Source organism: Sinohyriopsis cumingii, chromosome 2, assembly GCF_028554795.1.
Source record: "Sinohyriopsis cumingii isolate HCF-2022 chromosome 2, ASM2855479v2, whole genome shotgun sequence".
NCBI classification, from domain to species: domain Eukaryota; kingdom Metazoa; phylum Mollusca; class Bivalvia; order Unionida; family Unionidae; genus Sinohyriopsis; species Sinohyriopsis cumingii.
In genome coordinates this window covers 131,694,771-131,712,408 of record NC_142962.1, presented here as the reverse complement: position 1 = coordinate 131,712,408, position 17,638 = coordinate 131,694,771, and the positions used below count along the sequence as shown (strand labels likewise).

The following is a 17,638-nucleotide window of genomic DNA, read 5'->3' as shown; positions in this document are numbered from 1 at the left end:
GTCGACAAAAAGTACCGCCTGCTAGTGCAAGAATACCTTCGCCAGCGCTGCGGCAACCCGTTCCTATATCGACTTAGGTGGGAGGAAGCTGCGACCCAGATAGTTATCGACCAGTGTGGTCATCTTAAGGATCTGAGGCCTAGCCGAGGCTAGCTGAATATACTCGCGCTAAGGCCCCCGGTACAGGCCGTACGTGATTATTTCTACAGCGATGTCGCAGACGATGCATCTTCGCCATCGCTCAATGTCAGAATCGACGGCACAATTGCTTTAACCATCGGCAATCCTGTCAACGACCATTTTGATTACCGCGTAATCGCGGGGACAATAATATGGTCCATGAAAGCATCAACATTTACTTCAACATCATTACCGTCGTGCGGGCGCGCCAAGATGGGGCTTGCAAATAAAGTTCTACCACAGCCTGCTCATCGAGGAGTTATTAGTCTGTACCCAGATCTTCACGATCCGTTTGAAGCATCGTGTTCCAACTACTATTCCACCAATTTGTATCTGCTCGTATCTTCTTTCTTTCTTCATTCTTTGGTCGCATCTTTGCTTCGATTACCTCTTACAACTAAATATATTTTTATATCTTAGTCTTATTGTACAAATATTTAATTCTTTCATTGAAACTTTGCTCTTTATCTTGGTTCATGTTATTTGTTTTGGCTCTTTTGATTCTATGCTTACCCAGTTTCTCGATATCCGCCTTAAATTATACAATTTCCACACTTCGGGTCTCTTTTTAACTCATTAGGACGGCTTACCATCCCCACCCCAATTAGTAGATTTGTATGCTACTTACCAATTATACTAATCTCTTTTCAACTCCTGCTGCATTTTCAACTAGGCGTTCCTCTTTCTCATTTGTGGATCTCGTTTCGTCCAAGTACGGTCTCTTGGTCTCTAATTTTTAACATCTGTTTCTGTTCTAATCTCTTTTCGTCCAGAAAGACCCAATTTGCGTGTAGGTATATTTTGCTTCTGTTTGCCCTCATTGTAAGTCGTTTTGTAAAAAAAATAATATTTATTTTACCTCTTTGCTTCACGTTTAATCTCTTGTTTAGTATTCCATGCCTCCTTCCTCATTAGGTATCGCTCGTCCTCTTGGATGTCGGACCAGAAAGGATCGATACGGAAAAGGACCAGGCTATAAAGGCTCGGTCCAGCAAGGCAGATAGGGTTCATCCATTTAGTACGTACGCAAAAATATGGCAAAAAAGACCCTCCCCTCCCTGTACACATGCGTACTTTTTAAAACCCCCACACCCACCTGTGTAAGTACGCTTGACGCACCCCCCCCCCCAACAAAATTCTATAGAACGGCCTCTGTTTAATCCACGCAGAAACCATAAAGGATTAATAATATTCACGTATTTAATAAAATATAGTCCATCGACGTTGAATGTCTGGCTGCATCAAAGATAAGCTGCGTAACTTTATACAGTTTTTCTAGTGTCCGCTAAAATTCAAACGCCGACCGAACCCAGTCGAACAGGTTATGTATTAGACAAGTTATTATCGAGATTTCACCCCCCCCCCCCATTTCCTATGTATACGTACATTATCAGTAGACAACCCCACCCCCATACGCAAGCGTATGCCTTTGGATTACCCCACCCCCTTTCGTACGTACTAAATGGACGGCCCCTTGTCGGGACAGAAAGAACCAGGACAGAAAAGACCCGGTTTGACAAGGACCGCTTTAAAAGATTAAATAATAATGATAATAATAATAATAATACGATTTAAAAGTTTTGAGTCCTTGTGTTTAAATAAGCCTTTAATCACTTTTTCTTTTCCTTTTCTCAGACTGTCTCTGCAGTTCATACTAAAAATGTTTTCAAAGTCGTATTAGCAATCCGTAGTCAAAGTCATTTGCCCTACCTTCTTTCAAAGCTTCATTAATCATTATGCTGTTTTCGTTGTCGCATTAATGACATCCTATCTGCAATATCTATTTACTCCTTAGTCGCTTACCTTTTTAACAGTGAGGATTAAGACCGATTTTATTTGTCAGAACATGAATATTAATTATAAACATATTCATTCTGGAATATGTATTCATTTGGACATTCCACTGTAAGTTGGTTTAGATCTACAGTATTATTGATATTAGATTAGGGAGAATTCAATATTCTTATATTATCACGAATTGTTGTTATTATTAAATTCTTAAATCTGTCATTGTGTTATCATTTCCTTTTCCGATTTTTTTTTTTATTTTCTTTTGTTGCTGATACTATATTGTCAGTGAGCATTAACATTACTCCTTTTCTTCTCGTGTTTCTACCCCACGGTCACGGTAACAAACAATTTTAATAACCCGTTAAGTCTCTTTTCACGCACTGATGTGACGTATTGTGCAATGATACGTTACTGCACATTATTCATCGATATTTCACAATAAAAAATAAGGATTTGATATTTATGTATTATTTATTTGTATTAGTATATATGATAGTAATTTGTAATGCATGCAGAAATGGGCCTTTTTGGATCGGGCCTTTTTTTGGACCAGGCCTTTTAACCGCTAGACCACTAGTCCATTTTGTGTAGAGTATTCCTGTATTGCCTCTAAAACCTCTCTTGGTTTCGACTCTTCCAGATCTTTATTTACCTCGTCTGAGCTGCTTGTGTCCGCAAAAAGTCTCTAGTCGCAACTTTTCCACTCGTCCTCTAGAATCTTTTGTTGTTGATGTGTTATTTTTTTGAATGTGATTTTTTGGGTGTTTTTTTTCTCCGTCTTTGCGCCTCGTTTTGGTATTTAGGTATGACGCTATTTCTGTGACTAAATTTACGTTAGGTTACCAGTCTACTCCACGCTAGCCTTACGAGAGGCCATTTTGAGAGCTCGCCTTTCACACAAATAGACGTTTATTCGCATAAATACCATGAGTTACGGAAGAGGACCACCAGCACTTGCGGGAATGATCTCCCTCAAAGTCGACAATCTTACATATAGAACAACTCCAGAAGATTTAAGAAGAGCTTTTGAGAAGTATGGGAAAGTAGGTGATGTGTACTTACCACGAGATCGATTCACGAGAGAAAGCAGAGGTTTTGCATTTGTCCGATTTTATGACAAGAGAGATGCCGAAGATGCAATGGACGCAATGGATGGAATTATTATGGATGGGAGAGAGCTGAGAGTCCAACGGGCGAGGTACGGCCGACCTGAAGAGCCCTACAGGAGAGGTCCTCCACGACGATATGGAGGTGGTGGTGGTGGTGGTGGTGGCGGCGGTTCAAGGCGATACAGGTGCGACTCCATTTTGCATCTACCATAATCTTATTTCTTTGCCTTCATTTTTTTTATCTTGGATATTACTAGCTCGTGTATTCATTCGTATATTTTTTCTAATTATCTAAGTCATCGTAATATGGGCGTACGTTAGTAATGCGTTAAGGGCCATTGGCAATGCACAGTGGGAACCATGCAAAGTACAAGTGGGTTGTGGGTGGTACTCTGATCGTTAAGAGATGGCTACAAATGATGGTAATAGTAGCTATGCGCATGGTATTTTGAAAAACGCGTTTTCAGGCTGTAACATTATCCTTGGATTTATCATGGCCTCGTTATATATTACATTTTTTTCCTCATAAACCCTTAGATATTACGCTAGGAACTGTTCCGAAATTGACATATAAAATTAACTGGCCGTCAAAACTTTCGACTCTTGGATATCAAGTTTTTTCCCCTCAACAATCGGGAATTTGCAAAAATGGAAACATTTATTAAAATACCTTAAATTAAATAAATGTTAAAGTATTAATGAATTTGTATGAGTAAATAAAAAAGACATTTAAAACGAATTCAATTTTTTTGCTATGTACGGTAAATGGAGAAAATGGTCACTGATTGTGTATTATGATTCATGTCTATTTGATTTACTCCTAAATTTTAGCACAGTCCGGGTGAATCAGAAATGCAAAATGCTCATTACTATGCATTGTTTAAATTTCACTGAACATGTTCCTAAACACTTGAGTAGCAAATTAAAAATTTAGACTATACTTAATGGCACTTTGGCAAGATGAAGGGTTAAGTCGTATTTCCATCATGCTGGCAATGCATATTCTGGCTTGGATAACATGTCTGACCCACTTAATTCAAAACTCAATTACATACAAAGTGCACCAGCTAAAATTTTCCAAAACAATCTTTAAAAATAGTAAAATCATTGATCTTTCTAGAAATGTGTGTAGAGAAGGTATTTGGCTAAATAAGAGGATAAAATGCAATGTAAATAATTCATAGTGCCCTTGCTCGCTTTAAAATGCATGTTAAAATTAAAATAATTACAGATACCCAGGATTTTTTTGTTTTTACTTAAGATAAAAGCCAGTAAGGATTTTGGGTTTTTACTTGACATAAAAGCCAGTAATTCCATGCAAGACATGATCATTTTAACAAATGTTTGGTGCAAAGAGTGGTGTGTTCTGTTCTCCAGACCAAATGTTAATTTTCAAAAGCATATTAAGAGTTATCCCTACCTTGCTTGTACATTGGTAGTAATAGTGATGTCCCATTTCTGTAATATCTAGCAATTTGTTAAAGAATAATTTATCACGACTTCTAAAAAAATTCCATTCCAATTCGGCCACAGACTTTGATACGGTATATGTACTGCAATATGGAATCTATGTAGTGACGATGACATGCCCCACAGACCCTTATGAATAATATATTTAATAGCATGAAGACTTGTATTATTTTGAATTAAACCTTGAAAAATTGAACACTTGTTTTCCAGCACATAGTTTCTTGTTTGCAAATAAAATAGATTCTATTCAGTCCTAAATGACATCTATAGTAGTTGTTATAAGAAGGTAGCAGAGTCTGTATTGGCCATAAGCAGCATTTTATGATGAAGACAATAGCACGATTCATGTATTTTGGTAATATGAATCCATTTTTGGTTCCAAATACACTGATGATCCTCAAAATGAATCTGGAATATTTTCATTCTCTGCTCACACATCTCGTGCTGTATCTATTCTACCACAATTGGTTATTCAGTTTAATATATTTCATACTGCTTTGGTGGCCTAAGTGGTTAGAGCATCCACCTTGGATACTAGAAGTCACAGAATCAAACCCCAGCCGAGGCATACCAAAGACGTGTAAAAATTGTACTAGAAGCTGCCTTGCTTGGCACTCAGCATTAGGAGGTTAGTGTTGGGACTGTTTCTCCTGGTGTCAGGATAATATGACTGGGTGGGACATGCCACCTGTCTGCAGCACAATGCCAGATGTTTCACTAGGATTTTCAACCTAGGAATCCAAGACTTCCATGTTGGTAAAAATAAGAGTCACACCAGCTAAAGTTGCAGTCCCTTCCAGAAAATGTGGAACTTGAAGATTTGAAGAACTATAGGCTGCCAGTGTTTACTTTCCACATTCTTTATGCCACTGACATATTGCTCTTGTTCTTCAAAATGAGACAGAATTTTGTCGATCAAGGAAAGAATGAGACTGAATTTTGTCAATCAAGGAAAGGTCCTATTCCAGACAATTAGCCAGTCATGAACCACTTTGTTACAGTTGGCTACTGTCCCATCCGCACTGTCAGTAACAACCTTTAGCACTGTTCTGAATCTCATTAAATCTTTGTCAATCTGCACTTTAACCCCAAAATACTTGCCCAGATTTGCCAACAGCATTTTGTCTAAGTTTCAGCATGTGTTGATTTCAAGGTCACATGTACTATTTATTCAGTATGGTTAAAAACATTTGATTTGTTTTATTCTTCTTTCATCCTTTATTAGTAGGTCGAGTATGTTCTGTGATAAAGCATTGCCAGAGCAGGGTTCTCAGGGACCCAAGCTTTCAGGTCAAATATGGATGGAGTTCTCAAAGGAGCCACAAGATACCCCATTTCCCCACCCGCACAACGCTTTCCCATTTTGTCTTTGATCAGCAGTGGCTAGTCTACTGAATATGCTTAACAGGCATGAAGCCAGTATGGTTATTTAATAGTTAATCCATATTATTGTGATGTGAACAGGAATGCCATTCCAAAGTCTTCCATGAATCGGATGTTCTGTTTAGTGTGTATGTAAGCACCTGCATATAGATATGGTCTACTTTTTTTTATCTTGTATGGTGTTTAAATGAAATTGGTGACAATTCATCTTTTTTCAGTGTTTGATTTGAATACTATTGTTGAATCATCAATATGCAATAATAATAATAGTGATAAAAACTGCTATTTAAACGTGATTTTTATAGGGCACTACAATATCATTAGAGACTTTTTAAGAGTGGAGAAATACATGGACTTGTAAATACAAGTCATCAAAATCTTTTTTCGTTTGCAAGGAAATTAACATGTGATGAAAACAATGCTAATGCCAACAAAAGCACAAAAAAGCAATAGGTGAAAGTTGCATTTGATTGGTGATAAATGTACTTGATTATCAGTACCTAAAGCTTAAATTACATGCATTCAGGCACCATACATATGCCAAGATTAATTTATCTTTTTAATTGAGACAGTGTTGTATCCCAACTTTATTTCATCTGCTGTTAAGGCATGCAACAGTTTACTAATTAACATATTTATTTTGAATTCATTATTTTGCACATATGCTGCTTGGTGTAGTTTTTCACTTTTTTGTTGTTTATTTCTGTTTCATATTATGTATATATATATGGAACATGTACATTGTAATGCCAGGTGTTTACTTGTATCAATTTCTTGGTGGGAATTATGCATTTTAAATGATCATTCATGGTATTGAAAAAAATTGTTGACAGTTTTATTCTTGTGGGGTTTTTTAAGTGCTGTTTGAGGATTATTTTTTTTAAGGCTAGACATTTTAAATGGCCAAGATTTCAGTCCTGGTATTATTAGATTAATGAGCATGTGCTATTTCATTTTCCTTTCTATCCTTTTGAAAGTAAGGAACTCCCAAGTTTATGCCAGGGACTTTCAGAGATTGCTGTGCACTCTTGAATTCCAAGAGTGAGGAGTCCTGGCCTCATCCTTAAATTCTGTTGAGAGTTGCAGCACATGGCAGGAGTGATGGCATATAAATGAGCACAGTGGCATGGTCATTTCTTCATTATAAATGTTAATAAAATGAAAGAATGTAAATCGAACTGGCATTTGGCAAGCATCACCTGTACTCCTGAACAGGTAGTCATTAATCATATTGGTTCATTTTCACTGCAAGATTTATTACATGTATTTAGTCATAAATTTAAATCGTGTCATTCAGTGATTTGATTAGTATCAGTCATTAACTTTGCATTGCACCTTGGTACCTTGAATGATTTGATCGCTAAATGTGTTGTATAAAAATTGATATTGTCATCAGGAAGATTTATCATAGCTAGAACCAGCATAGATATGGGTGGCTGTGTATTAAAGAAAATAAAGGTGATTTATTTTTAAAATTTCCTAAAAAGTATGCTCTGATGATTTATGGGGTGGTTGCATCACCAAAAGTTGGCACAAAACTTTTTAACATCCGACACTTGTGTTCATCTTGAAAATCTTGTTAATTGTACATTCTATTTTATGTTGCTATTCTGAACCATTTTCTAAAATTTGATGCAAAATAAGAATAATTTGAGGAAAACATTCATTTTTTTATATTTTGCTTCACCCCATCTTTTGCTTGCATATGTATGCTTATGGATAAAATGACAACCCTGAAAATAAGTTAACTTGAAAATTACAACAAAACAAATCTTTAGTTGATATGTTTGTTGAATAAGATATTGGTAAAATGAATGATTTTATTACAAAAAGATATGGATATATACTCGTACTTTGCTTCCTGCTTGGGCTATACAGATTCAGCCAGTCACAGTATTTTTAAGGAGCAATGCAAATGCAATTTCTGCCATTTCTGATCATCGAATTATGCCCCCCAACAGTGCTTCCTTTGCAGTTTTTAAAATGATGGTAGGTAGGTAGTAATTTTTTTAAAATATATTTAAATATATATTTAAAATATATATATATATAATGCTATGTGCTTTAAATACTGGGGTAAACCAACTCAATTTTGTGATTTAAAAAACAAGCATTTTAGCATTGACTAAAAGCACATACTTATTTTTCAAACTGTGCACTTTCATCTTTCAAAGGAAATTAACACAAAATCAGCATTTTATGTTATTTGATAATGGGTATATTGAAACAAACCAATATGGGAAATGGCTGGAAATAGACATATGGCAAAGTGAACTTATGGGCTGTGTATATTTGCTTGAAATGCCTCTTAACTGAGAGCCTTGGTCTTTATAATCTTTTGATGCAAGAAATTGCCCTTATGGCAACCGTATCATAGGGTTCATACAAAAAGAAGATAAGGGTAAAAGATCACGCTTGATATTAGGAGACTGAGTATAGTACACCCCAATCTAGGGTACTAAACAGAGTGCCAAAGGCACATACATTTGGTTACATTGGCTTACAGTATTGTATGATAGGTTTGTCTTATTTAGGGCAGTAGTAGATAAAATAAAAATGAGTGAAGATAGCATCTTCAGAATACTGCAGCATTTATTTTCAAAGTAGCATCTCTGATGTTCTCCAATGTCTACACTATATTCTCAAAGGAATGGTCCACGTACATATTTTTGGGTTGAAGTGGCGCATATTTATTTTTTGAAACTTGAAATAAACTTTTATTATTATATACTTAAGTGTAAAATCTAGAGACTTGTTGGCAAAACAATTTTCTTATTTTTTGCATTCCTATATTTTCACATGAAAAACATGCTCATATTTTCACATGTGAAAATATGATTTCCCATCGTGCCATGTGATGCTTGATTGGGTGTGCCTACTAAAGTTGTACCTGTAGCACTAAAAGTTAAGTACTTTGTCATCTAGAACAAATAAATAGAAACTCCCTTGCTTTTCAGAAGTGGGAATTGATAAAGATAATTGACTAGACACTGTTTGCGTCTCTCTGAAGTTATTTACCATTACTTCCTTGGCAACAATGACAAACCAACTGTGAAACATCGCTGAATCTGACATGAATTGTTTTCAGATAGGGTCAGATAGTTTACAAAATGACCAAAATGTAATTTACTGTGACAGATTAGGTCTACCTGGTCCTACCACATTCTCAAGTCAGACTGAATTTATGAAAGGTGGTAGGGGTGAATATCTTTATGCAGAAGAGTTTAAACTTGTAAACTTTGAGTCTGGATCAAGTGTTGTATATAATAAAAGAAAATTTTCTTTTCCTACATTAATAGCTGCTATATTTCGTCTTGAAGTACCAAAAATGATACATTTTAACTTGTCACTTTGCTAAAATGTCATGTTTTTGCTACCACACAATGAATTATATCCAGTATTAATGCAGGAAAGGAAAATATCCTTTATGTACTTTTCCTTGAAGCCAGTCTAAATCTGTAATCATTTCTTCATGATGGGGCTACAGATGCATGGAAATTTAACCACTTAAAGCTTTTTGTATGAAATTTGGTTGGAATCACGAAGATTGCATAAAATTAATCAGTTGCTACAAAAATCCATTCAGAAAGCACCAAATTATATGTTTAAACTAATTTACATTGCTCATTGAACAGAATAGAGAGACAAGAGTTGATATTGCACTCAGAATACGAAAGCATTCAATGGCTTGAAAGGGGGGAGTCAGTTCGAGAAAAAAGGCAAAGTCAGCTTCGCTTTCTCAGCATATTTGGATGAAATGACAGGCACTGGGAAACTATTTCGCCTGAATTGTTCCATAGTGTGGACCCTGAGGAGGAATCGATCACAAGCATGAGGAAATCGAATCCTGGTATGGAAGGCCTGTGGCAGGGGAGGCTGATAATGATATGTGTTTGAATTTTCTTGAATTAACAAGAAAGAGGTAAGGATATTTGCAATCCAAGTTTTTGTTTAAAAACTTTAAACTTACGCCACTTTTTGAATTGTACGTCTTTGGGACCCACTTTTTCCATTTCTGGAATGAACACAGATTGTTAAAGTTACTTCTCCAGGACAGGTGTTGCAGTGCCATGGTTTCTTCTTAGTGATATGTGTTGATCATAAATGAAATTAGTGATGATCCAACTTCCAGTGGCCATGGTGAAAATCTTTGTTTTTACTACTTTTAGAGGGATTGTCATGTCACAGGGATTTCACTCCAGTTGATCCTTTATGAAATGATGCTGATGTGACCTTCCAATATGGACACCTCAGCACCCGGTGATAAAAAATCTAATTACAATTTCTCTTTCCAGCCCCTGCATAAATGTTTTCCTTTTAACAATATTTTTCAATGTATAGCTATACCTTTATTAACATAAGGCTAACACAATGGCTTCCATTACAGAAGGCTGCTACATTTTAATAAATGTGTCAGAATTGACATGTTTTGAGAAATGAAATAGATCCATTAACATGTGATCATAGCGAAAGTAGCATTCTTTAACAAGAAGTTTGGTTGATGTTCTAGAATTAATTATATCTGTATCCACTGGATTTTTGTCTAAATTACAAAGGTTGTCATAAAATTTTTACACGTTTCTTTCATATGGTACAGATCCATTTCAATAATTTGAGTTGAATCTATGCATTACAGTATTGCTCAAGTTTTCTCATGATAACCATGTTAAAACCAAATACCACTGCAGTTAATTTTCTACCCAATAGTTAATTTCTTTTCTTCTGAACTAATTGCTAGATGGCTCTTGAATCAGAATTTACAATCCAGCTGTGCCAGATCATATGGAGATTAACCAGCAGTCATCCATAGACCTTTTAATAAAAATATCACATTTGATGATGTAACATCACATGGAATTGCATTTGTTTAGTATATAAAGTTTGTTAAAACAGAAACATAATTTAAAGTAGTTTTAGTATGTAACTTTGTATTAGGGATAATTTAGCTAATCATAAAAACTTCTGAAACTAACCCCGTTCCTCAAAGACATTATTGTTGTTTCAGTGCACTGTTATTTTGTATTTCTTTTTTTTTATAACCCAATGCAGGAGGTTTAGCAGTTGCAATTGGTTCTCAAGTGAATATTTTTTTAAAACGGCTACAGCAGCTGTGTAACATGATTTGACGGAGTATGCAGTCTGTTTCACAATCATTCAGTCTTCAGAAATTGTGAATAATACTAGTTATTTGCCTTTTCATCCTTTAGCTGAGGCACATGCACTCATTTCTGTCATAATAACAAAACAAAACAAAAAACACCCACTTGCTTTCAACAATAAATAAATACAATCCGCATGTTCAGCAAATGATAACATATATTAATGTTATGGAGACATTGCAGACTTGTTCTTTCTGTATGATTTAAATACTTTACTGATCTACTTGCATCTGCCTTACTTGGAGATTGGCATTAAGTTTAATGTTAGGACTTGTCAGCCTGATGTCAGAATAATGTTACTGGGTGGGGCATGATGCCTCATGTCTGTGATATGATGCCCAGTGCTAGACATCACTATAAGAACTGCCACACTGCTGACGTCATAGCGATATGACTAAAATTAATAAATACGTTCAAAAACTAAAACACACAAAACTTACTGACCTTGTTGGATTGAATTTGAAGGCTATACTTTCAGTGTGTATTGCAGTGATGTATGTTACATTCAGTTCTGGATTGGAGGTGGTTGTTTACTAAGTCTAGGGCTAAACAATAACCACATCTCAGAACTATCTGTAAAAGTGTGACATGCGGTAAGCATTGTATTAGAACTCCAAATAGGTACAGAGCAACAGATAAACTTCTTACAAAACCAACTTTTAAATGGTCTGTGAAGTACTCGAGTTGTAATTGGGGAACAAGTTTGGAATGTCTCCTTTTACATTGGTATGTCTAATCAGCAACTGAATGATTAAAACAAAATTAGCACATTGGCGAGGGAGAAGATTCCAAACTGTTACAGTTAGTCACCTTGTGTTAATTACTAGATATGTCAGTTGTTTTTTCAGAAACGGTGCCAGTGACCATGTCAGTCTTTTTTGGCATATGCAAATGATGTGTACCACAGCAGATAATTTGAAAATCTCATTATTGCTTAAGAATATCAGATAATTTCAATACAAGACAGTTTATGAAATGGTCTTGAATTCCTGGGAATTCTTTTCACACAGTATTGTGTCAATACTCTTGAAGGGACTGTTGTTTGTTAGTGTTTGTAATTACATTTGACAGAGGTCGTGAAAATTTTGTTTAAAACCAAGTCTAATGACACAGTATGGGTTTGAAGTAAATTTTTGCAATATTCAAATGAAAATTTAAATATTGTTGATGCTGTTTATCTTCAAACTTTGTACCTACGTGGGACTTGAAATGAGGATTGTTTCAAGCTAACCCATGGGATCAACTGTTCTCATGTATTTATATCAAATATGCAAGAGTTTTCATCCAAAGTATCATGCTCATGCAGAATTGAGCATATATTTTTGAGGATTATGAAGAACAGATTATCTTGTATGCAGTTTTATACATTATTTATTTTGGGATTAAAAATATAACCAGAAGATTAGATTCTTGTTAACATTTTCATCAAAGACAAATGTTATTTAATTAAGATCTTGTATGTAAATTTTTTTATGTATGTACTGATAAGCAAGATGTAGCAAGGGCCACAGGTGTCCAAATGGTCTAAAGCACTCACCTTGCTTCTCGTCTGTCCACGTGGGTTCGAGTCACGCTCAGTCAATGTTGGCATGTGAGAAAGCGCAAGCCAATATGAAAATATTGTTATTGCTTCTTATGAGCTGATGGTTTTGCCTGGTTTCATCCTCCATCAGTTATACTGGCCACCATGTATAGCCTAAAGCTAAAACAAAAATAGCATTAGGCCCACAACAAAACGATGCTTTATTTGCATAGTCATTATGTTCATATTTCTATGACAAATCAGTTTCTTTAGTAATGACCTGGCTTATGACTGGAGAATGCAATTGACCATTGAATACACAGCTTTTATAGAGAAAAAAATTGCCATTGAGACGATGTGCTTAATATAAAATGGTGAAGGTACAGCAGGTTTTACTTTTATATGTCCTCAAAAACTGTATTGTACATATGTAAGAGGGGGAATTTTACAAGTGAGCTGCATGCATTGTGTGAGAGGCCTTGGTTGGAATGATGTGTTGGGTAATTACTGATGTATGAAGAGACTGGTTCTAAAAATGGTCATATTGGCTGTCACTCCAAAGTATTCATTGTATGTGTATTTGGTCCAATAAAATGGTACTTGATCCACGCAAAAGAATCTGGGTCTTTTTGTCTACTAATTTTAGTACTGCTAGTTTGTTGTCAGAAAATTTGTTTTTTTAATTGTTGTTTGTCTTTATGCCCTATCATGGAGGGTGCAACATCTTGTAGGTGCAGATAACTTTATTCTCAATTTAATTTGCATGGTAATGTTTATGGTTGCCATTTTTGACCACATTTTCCTTTCCCACTCAGGGCCTTCCATTACATTTAAAGTTGGATGATGAGTTGTTGGGGAGGGGAGACCTTCAACATGGATAAAGTTTTTCTTATTAAAAATAAATAGCTGGTGTAAAAGTATATGTAGCCAGGCAAATCTGTGATGATAGGGAGAGCCCACCACTAAATATTACCTGTAGCTGAAAAACATTATTGCTTAGGATGCCACTCATTGCAGTAAACAGTAACGCTCTGTTGATACTTTTGGTTGTGAATTGGAAGTAGATTTCTGATTGAGTGCAGGATTGGAAATCTATATGATATTGCAGATGGGTATATTGGCAAAGCTGACCAAGAAACTGGCTGGAAGAAAGATTAGTATCCAGCAAAAATGCTATTCTCAGGATCTTGTCCATAATTTATATATAGTTTTTTTTTTTTAAATTATTATTATGCTATGTCATATACCTTTCAGCCGATCAAGGTCCAGGTCACGAGGCAGAAGATCCAGATCCAGGGAACGACGCAGTAAGAAAAGGTCCAGGTCACACAGCAGGAGTCGAAGTGCATCGCACAGTAGAAGCAGATCTCGATCAAAGAGCAGAGATTCCAGATCCAGATCCAGATCTCCTTCAAAATCCAGATCCAGATCCAGATCAGAATCGCGGTCCAGGTCACCCACACCCGCAGAGAAGAATGGACCAGCAGAGCAAGAAGAAAATGTGGCAGAATGAACTATGAAGACTTTACTGTTATAAAATATAGGATGAAACATGCAGCTTCTTTTTACACTTCACATTTGAAGGTTGAATTTTGTCATCTCACAACCTTGTACCTTTAAACATTTTAAAAATGAATATTTTTAGTCATATTTGCATGTTCTCTTCAGTCTTCATCCTACCTGTAATGTGTGTAAACTTTTTTATTTCCCAGCACTATGCTGTTAGAGGCATAAGGTGCTACCCTTTCCTGAATATTAGTCCATCACCAAGCATTGGTTGGGCATCCATGTTCCATGAACATTTCTTGTTTTGTTTTTATTGGTGTCTTTTCATGTAATGTAAATAGTTACTCTAACCATAGACAGATCTAAGAAAATAAGCAAGGTAATTGATAAAACCTAATAGTAATCAAGTTAAATTAACTTCAGTTTTGAGTTTTTTTATTTTAGCAAGATGTTAATTTTCATAGTAATGAATGTGTTGTAGCCATTTGTCACTTTGAAAATTTTAGCATCCTGTTTAATTAAAAAGTTGTCCTTAGTTTTTAAAGTAATGTTTCTGGCTAACTTTATAAAATTAAAGCACATAATTTTGTATTGACTGTAATAGTCGCCTTTTGTATATACTGCAGGTGTTTTCACTGCGATATTGATAGCAGTAGGAGGCAGCTAACTCCTGTTAGGAAGTGTGACGTATAACAGAGCTGGGGCCAGGAGAGCAGTGCAGTGCTATTGCCTGCCGATTTGCTGTACTAGCAGTGGGTGCAGTTGCAGTTATTAGCAGCAACAAAATGCAGATGATGCATTTACTGCAGTGTGCAGATATACATCTGTTTGTTACTGACTGGTATTTTGTTTGTGAGCTTCTTTTGCCTTGAGATTTGAGGAGTTTTCATTTTAGGCCAGAACTCGAAATTTTAATCAGTATTTGCAAATTTAACACATGTCTATTGTGTGAATAAAAAAAAAGATAAAAAGATATCTCTATAAAAGGTTTGTAAATGATTTGGTTTGTTAGCTGAACATCAGCTAGAGAAAATTTACATGGTGTTTTTTGGACATTTTTTCAGAAAAGCACATAGGCATAGGATGGAAATGTAAATAAGGTTGTCTCAACCTCTTGAGCATGTCACAAGACAAAGGTACCACATCTTTTGAGTTTCATGATCATGAGTGTTTTCATTGTTAATGTTGTATGCCATTATTGATGGTTATTTTGTTTGCAAGCTATAAATAAATAAAACAGGACTGTGACAGTAGTTATACCATTTTTTTCTGCTCTTTTCTTCAAATGTGCAGTCCATATGACAAAAACTTCCAGCAATGACATTTATGTTGTTCATACAGACTAAGGCATTTTGTAGTAAATAATATTTTTTGCATTCTCATTAGATGCTAATATTCACTTTGGATTGAAATTTCATTCGTCTTTATCACCATTGCTTTTTCTTAATGTAAACTTGGGCCACTAATCCATTCGGTAAAGGATACATCTTTTCTTGTCATATACTTTTATGCTGCTACACTTTTACAGTATGATTTATCTTTTATCAAAGAAGAGTGTTTATGACATACTGCAACTAGTATTGTTGAGTGTGTGTAATGTAGAATTTCATCTGGAATAATGTTTCAAGAAAAGTTAAAATACTCTTTTGTTGAGTTTTGAAACAAAAGGTTATCTTTCTGTGGCATGCATATGTGGATTGATAGAACCATGTCATTTAAAAAATATGTAACTTCTTGTCTCAAAAATCTTTTTTAATCAGTACATACTATTTATTTGTCTTCATGTACACCACAGGAGTTGATATGGACAGCTGCAGTGAATGGCTTTCTAGCTGATATAGACTGACATTGCGGTAGCTGTGAGCTGCTTGAATGCTGTGGCAGTCTCTTACAGATTTGTTGCTGATGCTGTAATGAGCCAGCAGATATTTAAGCAGGTTTTTGGCTAGGTCAGTCCAAAATAAAATGGTACATTTTTCAGAAATTAAAGCTTTTGTAATTGAAACATTTGTTCTAAGTTTTTAGCACTAATTCTGTCAGGTTCCATCAAAGTGAAATATGTATATTTTATAGTGTTTTTTTTTTTTTTTGTATCTCCTTAGTAAATAAGATTGTTGAGTTGACTTGTCCAATAGAAAGAGGTAAAAGCTCTTTGAAGAATATTTTATGAAAAAATATCAGTTATATAGCCAGCATTGTGGCAGCCTTAACTTGCCACCTTAACCAGCACCACCTATTGCAGTGATTTTGATAAATTTTATTTATCATGAAACCATTGGAATAACTGGCTCTATTATACTTCATATGTATTCTGTCCTTGCATAAACAAGTTTTTATATTCTTGATTTTTAACCAATATTCCTGTATACAACAGGAGCGGTGAGTTGTTGCGGCAACTTCTGTGCGGTGCAGTGCAGCTGTTTAAAATGTGGTGGAATCTGGTTTGCTGTTAGCAGTTTGTGTAAATCAACTTTTGTGCAGCTGTGCCTTTGCTCCTGTTGTGCCGTCCATTGCTGTAGGCTGCTTGCAGTCCCAATCCTGAGATCCCTCTTGGATTGCCATATATTCCATGCATTCCAAATTTGTGTCGTACTCTTCCTGCATATCAGAAAAGGCAAGAAATTGTTGGGCTGTTCCATTTAAATGTAACTGGAGAGGGTGATCATGCTTTTTTATCTGTATAGGATGGAGTCAAAACCTTTTTTCTGCACATTTTTAATTTCTAATGCTGGTATCCAAAAAGAAAATGTTGCCTTTCCCCTTACCAGGCAGATTTCAATGGAATAGCACTAATCACGAGTTTTGGTCCTTTCATTTTTTTTTATTACCTATGCCTCGTGATATCATCAGTAAAAACTGCTGTTAAAAATTGCCTCAGAGGTATTGGACAACAAGGAAGATCCCAACAGTCCTTTGTGCCTGAAGGTCATAATTACTTTCCTGTGAAGTGGACTTTCAATCTTACTATTTTGTGTTCTGTTTATTTTTTTTACATAACATACTGAAACATTTTAGACAGTTCCTCAATGGAAATGCACTTTTATAGAAATGTTTTTCACATACTTTAGATAATGCATTGTAGAAAAGCAGAAATTCTTTCATGCATATTTTCAAATAATTAAAAGTCATTCATCAGTTTCATATTTTCATTTTTTATTGTGTTCCTCTCTTCTGGCCGTGATGCTAGCTAGCCTGATTGTGTGGCCTGGTATCCATCAACAGTTGCTTCTTACCACTCAGAAAATTGTATTTCTGATCTGATATTGATTAAACATGGAATAGCTCATTAGTAGGTTGTTCATTTATGATCAGTAATACAATACCTGCTATTGCATTGCATTTATTGCCGAGGGCTAAAAGTCACCCAACCCAGTAATAATCTCAGGTTGGCAGTGGATCATTGAAATGTTCTCAAAATGGAAGAGCATGGGCCAGTCCAACTTCTGCATCACAGCCAATATTTGGCAACTTATCTTTTTCCTTGAATTTTTGTAACTGTTGGACACGTGTTTTGCTTC

The 17,638-nt window shown here is 35.5% G+C and overlaps 1 protein-coding gene across 5 annotated transcripts; it reads left to right on the top strand.

The window, feature by feature from the left end:
- The first annotated feature begins 2,795 nt into the window (after positions 1 to 2,795).
- Positions 2,796 to 17,261, top strand: LOC149805851 (serine/arginine-rich splicing factor 2-like). Of its 5 annotated transcripts, none has more exons than XR_016419811.1 (3): positions 2,796 to 3,265; positions 9,569 to 9,855; positions 13,869 to 14,006. XR_016419811.1 is itself a non-coding variant. In XM_089950577.1 (2 exons), exons 1-2 carry the CDS (start codon positions 2,898 to 2,900, stop codon positions 14,125 to 14,127), a joined length of 627 nt encoding a protein of 208 aa, XP_089806703.1. In that variant the 5' UTR covers positions 2,799 to 2,897; the 3' UTR covers positions 14,128 to 17,261. The 5 variants fall into 5 exon arrangements, 1 of the variants encoding a protein (XP_089806703.1); XR_016419810.1 differs by lacking the exon at positions 9,569 to 9,855 and adding an exon at positions 14,747 to 17,261 and having other exon boundaries at positions 2,799 to 3,265; positions 13,869 to 14,198; XR_016419809.1 differs by lacking the exon at positions 9,569 to 9,855 and adding an exon at positions 15,916 to 17,261 and having other exon boundaries at positions 2,799 to 3,265; positions 13,869 to 14,961.
- Positions 17,262 to 17,638: the final 377 nt, after the last annotated feature.